The sequence below is a fragment of the Bombyx mori genome, chromosome 13 (genome assembly GCF_030269925.1).
Source record: "Bombyx mori chromosome 13, ASM3026992v2".
In the NCBI taxonomy this organism is placed as follows: Eukaryota; Metazoa; Arthropoda; class Insecta; order Lepidoptera; family Bombycidae; genus Bombyx; species Bombyx mori.
Window position 1 is genome coordinate 9,149,407 of NC_085119.1, and position 15,252 is coordinate 9,164,658.

Below are 15,252 nucleotides of genomic sequence, written 5' to 3' on the forward strand. Positions count from 1 at the left end.
ATTAGACAAGTGCCATCCGTCTTCTCTATTACAACTAGGTCGTCTTTATTATTATTTCAGATACATTTTTTTACAGTTTAAAATTCTAGCACAATATTGAACAACGACTAATTATCATCAGAATACAACCCACAGACACCGCCCATTGAGTTTCTCGCCGGATCTTCTCAGTGGGTCGCGATTCCGATCCGGTGGTAGATTCTGCGAAGCACTACTCTTGCTAGGATCAGTGTTAGCAACTTTACCAGGTTTGAGCCCCGTGAGCTCACCTACTCGCTCGGTTACGCTGACATAACCTCTCATGGCTAACAGCTTAGGTAGGAAAGAAAAAAAAAAACAGAATACATAATTCAAGTGATTAAAGTTAAATAATATAGTGTAATAATGTGCTCTCATTCACCTCGGGTTCGTTTTATTTCAGAATATAGGGGCAAAAATCAAAAAAACACAATGTTAAAAATTTGAAACGTTTTTTGTAAACTCAACAAATAATCCACTTACAAATTTTGAACTCATAAATGAATTATAATTTATTAGAAACAGTTTAAATTATCGGAACTAAGATGATATGAACATTTATATTATATTGTGTAAAATGCCTCATCCAAATCATCCAAATAAATGTTAAAAATACTTAATATAAAATATTATTTAATTTTACAGATTAATGTATTTTTATTTATTTTATAAAGTAAAAATACAAATACTCTTTCAGGTGTTCATTTCCTTCTCATTTCAATTTGCACATTTGTATTCCGACAAGGTACTAGTTTCTTCAGACTTATTTGCAGTAACTTCAGTGACGAGCTCATTTTTCTGCTTTTTTAAGTATTCCTTAAGTAAAAAATACTTTGCTATTATTATAAATAATATCAACATCGCTAGTCATAGCGGACCTTTGTCATTTCCATCTTCTGAATTATCTGACTGAGATGCTTCCATGTTACCATTGTTCAATGGAAGCAATTGAAACTTTAAACTATTACCTTTATTTCTCTTTTGTAGTAATCTTGCTGTTGATTTGGTGTTTTTCTCTATTACTGAGTATATATTTTCCTGAAAAAATAATTGTTAAATATGTATTAGGGAATAGTCTCGAATATTAACTTTATACTACCGAAGTCAAAATCATACAACTATTCAAATACTATTCTAAAGATTTCTGAATATTACGGAAGTTGGAAAACATAGTCTCTAGAAAAAAAATGTTGAAGAAAAAAGATCTCGGGGCCACTGCCCATTGCGTTCGTCTGATCAGATCCGCACTACACCGGAGTCTATGATACTCTCAGAGTAGCTGAAGATAGAATGAGATGACAACATCGTGAATGGTGGTGGTTACGACCTTCATACACGAGGAGCACGACTGGAGGAAGAAGAGAATAAATTTAACCAGATCGCAAATACAAAATATCTTAAACAAAATTACTGACTGACTGGGAACTCCGAGTCCGTGGTGCACTAGTCAGGTTCATCAATGACCATAATGAAGGGTGAAAGGCTTTGGTTTAAGTGACATTTCACTTAATACGCGACATTTATCTTTATAATTAAAATTGTGTTATATTTGGTATTAGCATCAACTATTCGATGTTCTTAATTGAACTTCAATCAAATTTACTCACTTCAAATAGCTGAAAAGGTTTTTTTTGTTATGATATTTTTCCCAAATTTAAACTATTAAATGGCCCGGCCCTCCTGTAAAACCGCAAAAAGGTCGCTTAAACCAAATAGCATTTCACCCCTCGATATATACAGCTTTATTGTTTAGGAACATATTTTGCTGCAGCAAATATGAATTTAAGGCGCTCCCAATCAATAATATTCTGTACATCCTTACAAGCTTCAGTATTTGTTTTATATATCAGGGCTCAACAGTTTTATATTTCGCTCAAATAGCCCGTTTTTTATTTCTTTTTTCCTACCTATGCTGTAGCCTTGAGAGGCTATATCAACGCCACCCTTTTTTTTTTTTTTGGTCAGGAGGAAATCGCCGGACTTCCGCCCTCCCCTGGGGATGAAGGGCGGGGCATGTCGGAGTCGAACTGACTAAAACCTCCTGTCGCTCAACAACCCGCGTCCGAACCTCGCATGAGACAGAACCCATGAAAAGGCAAAGGGGGGAAAGTGAAGCTTTTAGGACACAAGGACCGGGCGAATCGCCTCGACGGTCCTACGACCAGCCGAAGGATCAGCCAGCCGTCTGGACCATGACTCCAGCATCAACGCCACCCTAGCTTATAAGTTAGCTCTCGGGACTCAAACCGGAGGCGTTGCTAACACTGGCTCTAGCAAGAGCAGTGCTTCGCAGAACCTACTGCCAGATCGGAAACGCGACCCACTGAGAAGATCCGGCGAGGACGGTGACCGGTGCTTGAGGTACCTAAAAGCACCGTTAATGGATCGGGAGGACCCGTAATGACGTGTGTTTTTTACTGTGCAGTAGTTTAACTATAAGGCGGCAGGGCTGGTCAAAATGACACGGGCCTACGAACTTGAAGTAAGGTAAATTTTTACATTTGTATAAATTCAAAATTTTATATATATTGAGAGCCCATCTAATGATCGTACCACCAACCTTAGATGGTACAGTTCGCCACTGATGGGAAGTTTTTTATTAGTCTAGACGAGTAGTTTATGTTAGACCAAACGCCACATACATTGCAACAAAATTATTTTGTAACATGATCCATGAGATCAAAGTATCGATCCCGCTCTTAAATCTACTAAATCAAGTTTTGTTTTGTAAAGTGAATCTTATTCTTATCTTTTATATCATTGTTTGATACCACCAATATGGATTTACGTTAGCAAAAATCTTATCTAAAATATAATTTCGAAGATAATTATTAATATATTTATATGGTACCTCATAGTTCACTGTTCTGACCTAGCTTATTAAAATTTAATACGAAAAGTAGTCTACGTACAAGTGACAATAATCATCATCAGCCTGTATCTTTCCACTGCTGGATGTAAGCCCTTCCCATAGTCCGCCACAATAAATAGTTCTACCCCTTCCGCATCAAGTCTCTTCCTGCATATCGCCCCAAGTCATCGTTCCATTGGGTAGGGGTACGCCCAACGCTGTGTCTACAGGTACGTGGTCTCCAGTACAAAACGTGCCTGCTCCGTCGGCCCAGCGCTACTTAAGCTTGCTACTCTTTAGGGCTATGTGGGTTATTTTGGCTCTTCGATGGAATTTTTCATTTCTAATTCCATCCATCAAAGAAATTCCGAGCATACCCCATTTCATACCACGCTGAGTGACTTTGAACCTCCGGACTAGACCTACGATCAATATCAGCGCCATATGTCATGACCGGTAGCACGCAAGTGTTGAAGACCTTTGTCTTTAAGCATTGCAGGAATTCTGAGACAAAGATATGGCAAAGTTTCACATACGCAACCCATTCGAATTGTATCCGCCTATGAGCTTGCCTCTCGAAGTTGGTCCTGCCTAACTGAACAATTTGGCCCAGTGTAGTTTGACACAACTTCGAGTGCCGCAGATTCGTTTTGCTCATGGAAGTTTCTAGAGCCAACACCATGGGGTCGTAATACAGGTTCTCCGCAATCTTGTACTACCGCTTTCGCGTCGAAATCCCCGTCACTGCGATATAATGAGTCTCGGAGGTTCTCTTGGTGCGTTCAATGGTTATTACGATATCGTCTTAAAACACCCTGCAAACTTCATCAGAGTATGTCAATGAAGGAGCGTATGTATTAGAGTTTTACTACAAGATACGCAAACCGCGTCACTGACTTCCGTAATGCATGTAGTTGACAAAGACTTTGTGAACCAGCTAATATTCTGAGATCCTTCTTGATAGAAAATAATGTTTCCTGAGGTTTTCTCCTCCTCTTCCTCTATGCCATTAATATGCCATTTTATTGTGCTCTATATGCTGTCTTTAGCCCTTTGAAATGTTCAGCTTTTAGCAATGTCCGGGTATTACACACACAGGGGTACCGCCGTTTATGTCAACCAGATATCACTGCGGTATTTTTAGCACCCTCTGGCCCTCCGTGACCTTTTCGGCTGACCATGAATAGCGGGACTGTGAGCCTTTAATTTTCTGCTTTGTTCATTGGCATATGGAATGGTTCACCACGCTTGACCGGCGTGTTGGTGACTGCAGTTCTGTGTCCCATCACTAGGGCCTACTGCTGCCCATGTCCTGATATGTTATTTTATATATGATTTATTATCAGTGATTATACCGCCATCTGTCAGTCGCTAGAGCCTCTCTGTCTGTTAGCTAGCAGGGTGCATTTCATTGCTAGCCTTTTTACACCACCCCCCGTAACATAATAATTAATAAAAAAAATTACTACTGTTTTCTAACAGATCATAGATATTTGTGAGTAGGATAATACATTAATCAGGTAGTTTCATATGTGAAGCGAACTTGTAAGTAATAACTACTTATTAAAAATTAAAACTACTTTTTGAGTTTATTCTCATGTTTATTAATGTCGTTGATTTATTTCCAATGTTATTGTTTCCAGTTTTCAGTCACAGGAGACTAGCCTCACAACACCTTGAGCATAACAAAGACAAGATTAAACTGTAAAAGTAGTTATGTCTAGGACTTAAGTAAATGTCAAACTATTTAACTGTGTTACTTCATTATGTACGCACCAATACTTGTGAGGATTGTCCTCCTTCACCTGCTAAAACTACTTTAACTTCATACTGTTTCTCTACTAATTTTCCCATTTTTCTCACACTGGTCATTAGATCGTGTTCAGATATTTTTGATGACAAAATCATCAATTTCTGGCCTTTAACTGAACTGTTCTGCCGAGCGAGTTTTTTTTCTTTCCGTCTTTCAAGTTCTTCCTCGTGAAATTCTGCATTAGTCATCAGCCTAAAAATAAAAGGCAGCTAATTATAATTGTTCTCGTACTTACACAACGTAGTTGTGTATTTTAAAGTGCTTGGGACTAACATTGTCTTTTCTTCAAAAATAAATCTTGAAATGCAATTGATGCAATTGATGCAACTAAAATTTTAGCCAAGGTGGGTGAGCAGCTTTCGGAATGTAGTGTCTCTAACATCTAATTATAAAGTGATTTGGGGCCTCTTCTGCTTGGTCTTGGTAATTATAGGTTAATTAAGCAATTATATCAACCATTAATGACCTTCATTTGACCCAGAAGAAAATCAACCGTCACTTCTGGAGCCTAAATATCTACATTTCTTTCTTTCAGCCCAGAGACATCCACAGCTGGACATTAGCCTCCCCCAAGCCTCACCACAAATGAATAAATATGAATATGAATTCCCAAGCATCATGGAAACAGTCATCAACTCATAGTCAACAATAGAAAGCAAAATACTGGGCCAGAAGAGTAAATCACATGATAGGGTGTACTTGCTTAGCACTGTTTTTTATGGATACATCACTATATAAGACAGGTGCAAAAATTCTATTGTACAGTACATTGTGCGTTGTCGTAACTATAATTTAAAAAAAATTGATAGTCAGATTTTATCTAAAAATCACGATTTTCATACTTACTTGTAAATTGGCCGTCTAGTTTTTACATCTACATCTTGAACTTTTACAAGTTTTAATTCACGTTTTACCGATAGATTTTGGGCATTTTTTAAATCTATTATACTAACTGAATTGTCTGTACCAATTAAGGTAATTCTGTTTTCGAAGTTTTTTCTTTTAGGTACATTTTTTCCTTCTGCGTTTATAATTGTGGTAACCGGTCGATATTCTAATATTTTTTTTAAATTAAATAGCACTGCGTATTTATTCATAGCGCCACAAAATCAACACGTTATTGAATAAAATAGGTATATATTTAATATTATTCTCGATGTATGTACATCTATTATTATGTAGTAGGTAATTGTTTAACTCTTATCAATATTATCAATTTAAAAAACACAATCTGTTAAAATTAAAAACTGCACCCCAATGTTTCGTAAGTTTCACTGATTTCTAGATTCTCTTTGGGGTAAGTCAAAATAAAAAGCAAATTAATAATGTAAATATTTTTTGACTTAATTGAAGATAAAGGCAGACATTTAAACGTCATTTGACATTTGACACATGGAAAAGGATATTGCACAGACCTTAAATTTCATAATTCAAGTCGTCGTGGCCTAAAGGATAAGACGTTCGGTGCATTCGTATGTAGCGATGCACCGATGTTCGAATCCCGCCTGCGGGTACCAATTTTTCTAATGAAATACGTACTTAACAAATGTTCACGATTGACTTCCACGGTGAAGGAATAACAACGTGTAATACAAATCAAACCCGCAAAATTATAATCTTGTGAGTCCGCACGAGTAGGTACCACCTCCCTGCCTATTTCAGCCGTGAAGCAGTAATGCGTTTCGGTTTGAAGGGTGGGGCAGCCATTGTGACTATACTGAGACCTTAGAACTTTTATCTCAAGGTGCGTGGCGCATTTACGTTGTAAGTGTCTATGGGCTCCAGTAACCACTTAACATCAGGTGGGCTCTGAGCTCGTCCACTCATCTAAGCAATAAAAAAAAAACTTCAGTGGTATATTGATACCGTCGCTTTTTGGCGGGAACACAAGGTGTGATGTTGTGCGATTTGTTTTATTTTGTCTGTTTAGTGTTTGTTCAGGTTTAAAAGTGTAATAACGGTGGTTTATTAACTGCTTAGTATCTTTGAAAGTCATGAAAATGCACAAATGTGGAAAAATGAAACAAAGCCGCTGGACGTAACTTCTCGGGATCCTCCAAAAAGTCCATTGAAAAAATCTTAATAAGCGATCACCATTTTACTGAGATTATATTTCATCCCATATTGTCTCATCTCATTTTATTTAATTTCATCGCAGTTAATTAATTTCTCAAATTAATCATTTTCATTTCTGTTGGAAGGTTAAATTTGAGGGGATTGGGTTCTGTAGGTGATGAGGGGCTATTTAAAAACACAACTGCTTCATTATAATTATATTGCAGATTGCTGGAACACTTTTACACCATTATACAATTATTATTTTTATATTTTTTATAAAACTATTTCATGATTCTCTTGCCGTGTCTAGATGAGAAGTACTGACATTTTCTTACGAGAATACAATGATCTGTTTTTTTAAACATTTAAAATAATTCTAATATTCGAAATCTAATCAAGTGTCAAGTGTTGCCTGCCATTACATTTAATATACAAACTCCAACAATTTCATTTCATTTCACTCCATATTATCATATTTTATAAAAATAAATTAAATATAAATTAAAATAAGACATGACTTAAAGGTCTTAGCTACCAGGTCATAAAATCCCTTAAAAAAAATTAAAGCAACGCTGGCAACATTCTTTCACTTTGTTTTGACAACTTGATTGTTCAAAATGGTTAGTATTGGGATTGGGAATATTTATAAAAATCTCTGTAATCTAATTACAAATGTGGAATATATTTATCTTAATTTCATGATTGATGTTTCAGTCGGCCCATAAGACGTTTATTATTAAGCGCAAATTGGCCAAAAAGCTGAAACAAAACAGACCCATTCCTCAGTGGGTAAGGATGCGCACAGGAAACACTATTCGGTAAGTAATTATTCAGTTCTTACAACAGCACCAATTAATTACCTATCCAAAGTGCAGAACATCTTATTTATTCATATTTTATTACATTATTATCATTATTTAATAATTTTAACATTAATTGTTTGGAGGTTAAGTATGCTGGTAAATATAAAACCAGGTGTTTAGATCTGCCGCACAGATAGAAAATTTTCCATTTTATTGTGTAGAAGTATGTAGTACTGGACTCTTGCTTTTTAATTTATTAATTTAATTCGTATTTCGTGTTTTCGGTTTAGTTCTCTATCTATCTATCTATCTCTTAGGTTTATGGCGTTTCCTTTTAGATTTCGCCAATGTCAAGTGTATTTAATCCTCTGCTTTCTATAGCGGGCTTCGTGAACGAGCAAGGTTTAGTTTTTAGTTCTCTTGGTACAAATTGAGTAATATAAAGTCACTATTCTGACAAAATAAACAACCGGTCTGAAAAGTTGACTTGCGTGTTCTACTGCTATAAAATAGGTCTCGGCAGCAACATTAGGTACCTACCTACATCAAGAACTAAACCTGCAGTCTTAGAAAATGAGTTCACTAAGATTGGACTATATCCCAGTAGGTAAATATTTATGAGTGACACACATGATTGAACAAAGTGCTCAGTCTGGTGACTAGAAAACTCTTCATTAATAACTTTTTATTAATTTCATTAATAAGTACCTAGCTTTCTTATGTTAAATGTGTTGTAAAAAAGACTAAAAACAATATAATGAAATCATTTTATTTTCCAAATCCATTTACTTAAAGTTTCAATTTCTTGATCAATCTGACAATTTAAGGTGCATTTAGGTTAGTAATTATGCTAGGAGGTCAATAAGCGAATATCCAGACACTGCTGCTTTTTTGGCGTAATTAAATGTATCTTGTGGTTGCTTATTTTGATCTGATATGGAAACTACTTTTTTACCTAAAATAGGGAATAGAAAAAATCCAAATACTAAAAAAACGATTCTGAATAATATGGTTGTTGCTGATATAAAACCTGAAGAGTAGAAAGAATAACCTTTCACCTGTTGAAGTGCTAAAACAATTAAAATGACAATCGAACCCTTCGGAATCCGGGTGGGTGCTCAATAGACGACAGACGATGATATAAAGATACCTTAGTTCTTTCTGTGTTCAAAAAGCCTTAAATATCAAGAAAGGATCTTTATAGACAATTAACAATATTAACAATTGATGATATAATTATAGACAGCAGTTTCGGTTTGAAGGGTGGGGCAGCCGTTAACTATACTGAGACCTTAGAACTTATATCTCAAGGTGGATGGAGCATTTACGTAGTAGATGTCTATGGGCACCAGTAACCACTTAACAACAGGTGGGCTGTGAGTTCGTCCAACCAAGTAGTAAAAAAAAAATTGCACATTATTCCAATGACAAAGAATGTCCTTGGCAACCATGTCCACAAAAATTGGTATTTAAAATAACAATTAAAATTAAAATATGAAATGTGAGAAAATAATATTAATATAGTGTAAACACTATATAACGACACTGGAGGGACTATGCATTTTATGGCATCATAGGATGCTATCATTAAATGGAAAGAAGAAAAATCAGAATTATAAAAAAAACTTTATTTCAAACTATTGTAGTGTTAGTAATTATGTACATAAAAACAATCTTATTTGAACACAGGTTGTTTTGCCTGACTTCTTACTGTCCCAGTAATTTTATTGTACTTTTTTACTTATTTTATTCATATCTTACGATATTGAGGCAACTGATAAACAAAGTACTTTGCCAATACTTTAGCTGGTTCAAAAGTTTTAATGCTCATTGGAGGCTCAGGATCATCTTTCTCATCTTCTTCATCCAACAATTATTACTTAATTGTGGTTGTTATTGAGAGGGTGTAATGCTATATAGAGTGTATCATGGTATGGGAGACAAGCTAAACCCACCAAAGCCAAGGGAATTGGACGCTTTAGGCCCTTAGGGAATTAGTCATTAAATCAAGTGACTTCACATGGAGTTACTGTAGTAATTTTAGTTGTGTACAACTCACGATAACTGAAAAATACTAGTGACAAAGAAGGATTTATAATTCAATCACATTGACAACAAATTAGGATTAAAATTTTCAGTACACATCCATTTCTATTTAAAAATAGTTCAGTATTTTTGCTCCTCTGTTTGTCAAGGGAAACTCTTAAGTGATTACTGACAGATTTAGCATTTAAATTTTTTTTGTATAGGTCAAAAGAGAAAACTGAAAACCAAAATTAATCTTAATGTTATAACTATGTTATAATGACTATGATAATAATGGTTTTAATTTGGATCATCTACCTAATATTAGTTTTAGTGCATGACTATATAGCTAAATATGTGACATTAAACTTTAATAATACATGTTATTATGATTTTAATATGAATGCATTTCAATCGTTTTTTTTATTTCAGATATAACGCTAAGAGGCGTCACTGGAGAAGGACAAAGCTCAAGTTGTAAGCTTGTGAATGTGTTAAATGTAATCTAATAAAAACCCTGTAAAGTCAAAAGTCAAATTTTATTTAAACCTTTACTTTTAGTATTTTTTAGAAATATTACATAGATAGATTAACAATGTTTTTTTTTTGTTTGGTTTATATCAATTTAGCTGCTATTAAAGACACTGAAACTAACAAAATTGACAAAAAAGTAGTGGACGTCTTTTTTCAAACGAGGTATAAGGAATTTCTAGCAGTAGGCGGCGGCTTGGCTTTGGTATTGCTAATACTTACAAGTGACTGACTATTTACTATCGTGTAGACTGCTCGTCCACAAAGAATTTAAAAAACATTAAATAGGTATTTAAAAATAGATTAAATATAATAATATAAGATATAATGATTACCTGCCTATGTACGAAGTTCTGGTGAACAATAAAAGCCTTTTTTTCGGGCAGAGGCCCTCTATAGGGGTCGCACACGGTATGTGGGACTTGACGGTCGGCAGATTTTGAAAGCGGACCGCGGGCCCAAGGATGATGCCTACCCACCAACCCCCACCATACGTCCGATCTCCGCCCGAGGTCAGAACCCGGGTAGAGTAGACGAGTTTCCGTGGTCAATACTACAACACGACTCGCGGCACTATCCTGAGAACACTTGACTGACGGGTCGTCAAGGCGATCGTCGACGACCAACGACGCCGGTCCCCACGGTACACCGTCAGGTCCCTGGGCGGTGCAGCTGGTGTTCTAGAACCAACTTTCCAGATCGGAACGCGATACACCCTCAACCGGGTTGCCCTCCTACAGCACACCCAGCGACGACGGTAACGCGGACCACAGCCGCCGACGCGTCGTCCCATCCTCCTGGTGCCAGCGCGCTAGCTACGATAGTGTGCGGCGCAGCCTTGACCCCCTCAGGTCGCGCAGCGAACATCACCGGGGAAAAAGAGCTCTGTCTCTTTCTGCGAGATGGTGGACTCTCTGAAGTCGAGTATCGCCTACCAGGACTTGTTGGGGCTACCGTGGTCCTACCTTCGCGACGAGAACACGGCACTGCTCCGCGAAAGCGGGAAGACCGCGAGCGCGCGTGCTCCGCCATGTCCTCGTCGTAGTCATTGCAGTGATGGCATCTGTTCCCTCCGGGCGAAGAGAGGCGGCCGAGGAGATATATAAGACCTGCTTTATGTACTAGTAGAAATATATAAAGTGTATAATCTATGACTAGTATTGAGTCTAGTCTCTAGGTGTAGTCTTGAGCCGCGACGCAGATTATTTCGGCTGATTTCTTACGGCGAAGTAGTCGTTTGTGGTCGAATGCAAATAAGACTTCAATCACTTGTCAGAAATCTTATTTAATTTGGCAAAATGCTAAAAATCATTTCAAAAAATTATATAATGATAATTCAACTTGCCTAAAATTAAAGACGAAGCATTAGCGAATTTGAAAAGCCGCTTTGTTTCAATACTAGGTCAAATGTTACTGTTTTTTAGGCAGAATTAAAAACAGGTACATAATAAAGCAATAGTTTGGTATTTATTTTAAATAATTGTATTAACACTAGCATTTATTGCTTGTACTTGCAGTAAAGGTTTAGCAATATCACAATTTATAATACTGAAAGGCTCAGAACGCCAATTTCATTCCCATGTAAATATGAGACTTATACTATGTCAAGTTGTGTCTTCTTTTGACCCATTTATATGGTTCTCTTCTTTCTTCAACGCTCCTGATTGGATTAGTAGGTCTTCTAACAATAGATCATTGTCTAATATTTCACCACTGCCTGTGCGCTGAAATAAATTAAATATATATATATATATTTTATCAATGCCAAGTGCGTTTTTATTAGACTTGTGAAGTTTAATACTGTTTTTTAATTACCTGTTGAGCACTAACAGACCGAGCCATTAGTTTCTGTAAATATTTATCTCTTCGGTGCTGCTCTCTTATACTTCTGAGCCGGTTGAAGTCATCTATATCGGGTTCTTCCTCCCCATCCACATCATCGACTGAAAGGAGTAAGTAAGAAATAGGCTTTAATCGAAACAATTTAATACTATTCATGTTTTTTTTTTAAATATTCTGAATACCTACAAATACGAACCATAGATTTTTTTATCGGAACTCACTGACATGCCTCATTAACAATACCAACTCGATCGCGGTCGCGTTATTTGCTATATAATACTATATATGATATAACAACATACATATTTTATCGCCGGATCTTTAAACTATTGTGTTGGGTGACGTCTTATGACTGGTAGCCATTTGACACTCCAGCTGTGAGCTTGTTAAACCATTCATACATTGAAACCAGCGTTATCCAAATTGATGCCTACGAATTTTATACACATAATCGCGCCATTATTTTTATAATTAATTCAATGAGATCATATTCACGCTTTTTTCCTATCCTATTGTACCCGTGCTTGCATAATTATAATACGTCTAATAATAGTAAACGTTCGCTATCGTAGGACACCACTACAAAACGCAGACGTGTATTTTTTATTTTTTATTGCTTAGATGGGTGGACGAGCTCACAGCCCACCTGGTTTTAAGTGGTTACTGGAGCCCATAGACATCCACAGCGTAAATGCGCCACCCACCTTGAGATACAAGTTCTAAGGTCTCAAGTATAATTACAATGGCTGCCCCACCCTTCAAACCGAAACGCATTACTGCTTCACAGCAGAATTAGGCAGGGTGGTGGTACCCACCCGCGCGGACTCACAAGAAGTCCTACCACCAGTAAGAAGCAGCATTCTTGGTAAATCCCTTAGATCAGAGTACCGCGGAAGTCTATAAGGGTCCGTTCACATAGACCGGATCGTATACGTTGAGAATTGGCCGGAGCGGAGCCGCCAACTATTTTACATAGACCGGCTGGAAGAGATCTGAAAGCGGTTGCGCTCGGGTCGGCTACGAGAGCGAGAAAGAGCGCGCAATCGGAGCCGATCGGCTCTTATTATTTCACGCGCAACGCATTCAAGCATTCTTAATGACAAAAATGTGCACATGCAAAAATAAACTTTACTACCATTACTCAAAACTATGTTTCGAACGTGATAAAAATCTGCTATTCTTTTTTGGTGGCGAACTACGACCCATGAGGTCATATGATCCGTGAAGTCTACTAATCATGTCCGCATGTCCGTCATGTTCAACGCGTTCGTAGTTCCTGCATAACAGTACACTTGGAATGGAAATGGAACTGTCTGAACATGTTAATTTTGACAACTCGGATTGAATGATATAGTTCCATATGAGAACATAGTTCCAGGAACTATTTCGGTCCGGAACTACGCATGTCTAGTCTGAAGATACGCACTGAGTGTCTGGCTGCCGGCAGCGCTGAGCGAGGCGCCGACGTCGCTGTCGAGACGCGGCCGCCGCTCGTCGTCGATGTCGGCGAACGAGCCCCGCGCGGTGAGCGAGCGCGCCGTCGGACTCTTGTCGTCTCGCTCGTCGTCGCGCTCGCCGCCCCACTGATTCGGCGCCGAGCGGGACAACCGACTGTCTTCCTCTGAAAACATTACCTCGTGTATTGCAACTATAAAACGATGTTTCCCAGCCCAAAACACGTCATTACGGATCCTCCCGATCCACTAACGGTGCTTTTAGGTACCTCGAGCACCGGTCACCGTCCTCGTCGAACCCCGTCGCTTGCGACGAAGGGCTCGACGAGCGAATTGACCCACAGACACAGCCCACTGAGTTTCTCGCCGGATCTTTTCAGTGAGTCCTCGTTTCCGATCCGGTGGTAGATTCTGCGAAGCACTACTCTTGCTAGGGTCAGTGTTAGCATCTCTCCGGTTTGAGCCCCGTGAGCTCACCTACTAGCTAAGGTTACGCTGAAATAGCCTCTCAAGGCTATCAGCTTAGGTAGGAAAAAAAAAAGAAAGAAAAATATGTTTTCCAATTCCTCAATACAGCGCGACCGCATGGCGACATAGTTGATGCAAGCAGTCTGCTTATTAACCCTTTGACTGCCGTGTAGGTCGCCGGTACCCTACGTGACGCACTGAAGTAATGTCGAATTCTGTTACTAAGTATCTGGATTTCCTTTACCTTCTTTTGTTTGTTAATGTATGTTTTAGTCTTTTTGGTGTCTCAGAAATAGATTAATTCTTAGTATCTCCGTATTTGTCTTTCCCAGAGTCTAGTAGATATTCCGGCGCCTTAGTAAGAAGATCGAAGAGAGAAATCGACATAATTACTTCAGTGCACCACGCAGGGCACCGATGACCTACACGGCAGAAAGTCTTAATCTATGTTCAATAAACTGAGGACGTACATAATTTATATGATAATTGATTTACATTGCGTGCATAATGCAAAAATATAAAATTTTATACTGATCAGCAAATAGATAATCCATTCTCATATTTAAAAAAAAATACAAACCGCGCAATATAGAAGAACAAATATCCACATAATGCACGAGAACAGCATGAATTTTTATAATACGTACTAAACAAATGTTAATAGTTAGTGTAAACTACCCGCTACATAACGTTTAATGATTCACTTCGGCATTAGTCGTAAACGCTGGAAGAATACTCACTGGAGCTGTGATTCGAATTTCGTGACGGCACGTTAACTGGATCACTGGGCGGGAGAGGTTTTTGCGCAAACAAACTCATCGCAGTCGGCCTGCAATGGAAACAATAAATGCAAACGCAAAACTAAAAGTTGAGGGTCGGCCTTTGTCCGAACACGTACCAAATACATATCAAACAGGAGATTTTAAAAGTAAAATTTTGAAACTGTAGCCGTCGATTAGTGAAAGCTATTTTTGTATCCGTCCAATAGTTTCGTAGTTCCATAATATCATGGGGTTGGTGTTATCATTAATTGAATATGCAATTCCGAAAAGGGCACATCTCTGAAAATGTAAAATGTTCAGGAAATATGAAAAAAAACTGATTATTTTCTAAAGCAGTGTAAAATTTAAAATATTAACTTTTGAAATCTATTTTAGTGTTAATTAGCAATTGAAAATTACAGGATTTATTATAAAATGGGTGTAGGTAAGCCTCAAAACTACATGTATATGAAAAAACGTATTTGACAAAATATGTGACATGTGCCCTTTTCGAAATTGCATATTCAATTTGAATTGAAATAAATTAGTGGTAAGGTTGGGCCCAATACATTTAGGTCTGCCACAGTAGCAGTTACAGAGGTATAAGTACCCACTAATGTTGCAGTAA

General features: G+C 37.6%; 3 protein-coding genes across 9 annotated transcripts in view; 1 reads left to right on the forward strand and 2 right to left on the reverse strand.

Moving 5' to 3' along the window:
* Positions 1-453: 453 nt before the first annotated feature.
* On the reverse strand, positions 454-6,066 carry LOC101740009 (uncharacterized). Its single transcript, XM_004927795.5, has 3 exons — positions 5,529-6,066; positions 4,646-4,874; positions 454-1,056 (listed from the first exon to the last, which is right to left on the reverse strand). The coding sequence occupies exons 1-3, from the start codon at positions 5,777-5,779 to the stop codon at positions 886-888; spliced, it is 651 nt and encodes a 216-aa protein (XP_004927852.1). The 5' UTR covers positions 5,780-6,066; the 3' UTR covers positions 454-885.
* Positions 6,067-7,343: 1,277 nt separating this feature from the next.
* RpL39 (ribosomal protein L39) lies at positions 7,344-10,099 on the forward strand (the record flags this gene model as incomplete). Its single annotated transcript, NM_001043786.1, is given in 3 exon segments — positions 7,344-7,360; positions 7,455-7,558; positions 10,001-10,099. Coding segments are annotated over 3 exon segments (156 nt in total). The 3' UTR covers positions 10,050-10,099.
* Positions 10,100-11,544: 1,445 nt separating this feature from the next.
* LOC101739787 (bestrophin-4) overlaps positions 11,545-15,252 on the reverse strand; it is a 28,402-nt gene continuing 24,694 nt past the window's right edge. For all 7 annotated transcript variants that reach the window (XM_062671806.1, XM_004927793.3, XM_038014877.2 and 4 more), the window contains 4 exons: positions 14,604-14,692; positions 13,368-13,562; positions 11,915-12,042; positions 11,545-11,823 (listed from right to left, as the gene is read on the reverse strand). In XM_062671806.1, coding sequence (XP_062527790.1) covers positions 11,704-11,823; positions 11,915-12,042; positions 13,368-13,562; positions 14,604-14,692 — 532 coding nt within the window. In that variant the 3' untranslated portion in view covers positions 11,545-11,703. The remainder of the gene's footprint in view (positions 11,824-11,914; positions 12,043-13,367; positions 13,563-14,603; positions 14,693-15,252) is intronic.

What these genes read in the sequence shown, in the direction of transcription:
- LOC101740009 (XM_004927795.5), bottom strand. Translation starts at nt 5,779, where the DNA reads ATGAATAAATACGCAGTGCTATTTAATTTAAAAAAAATATTAGAATAT. An exon ending in ACTAGACGGCCAATTTACAA is followed by an intron (nt 4,875 to 5,528) that starts GTAAGTATGAAA and finishes TTTTATTTTTAG; the next exon opens with GCTGATGACTAATGCAGAAT. An exon ending in GACAATCCTCACAAGTATTG is followed by an intron (nt 1,057 to 4,645) that starts GTGCGTACATAA and finishes TTATTTTTTCAG; the next exon opens with GAAAATATATACTCAGTAAT.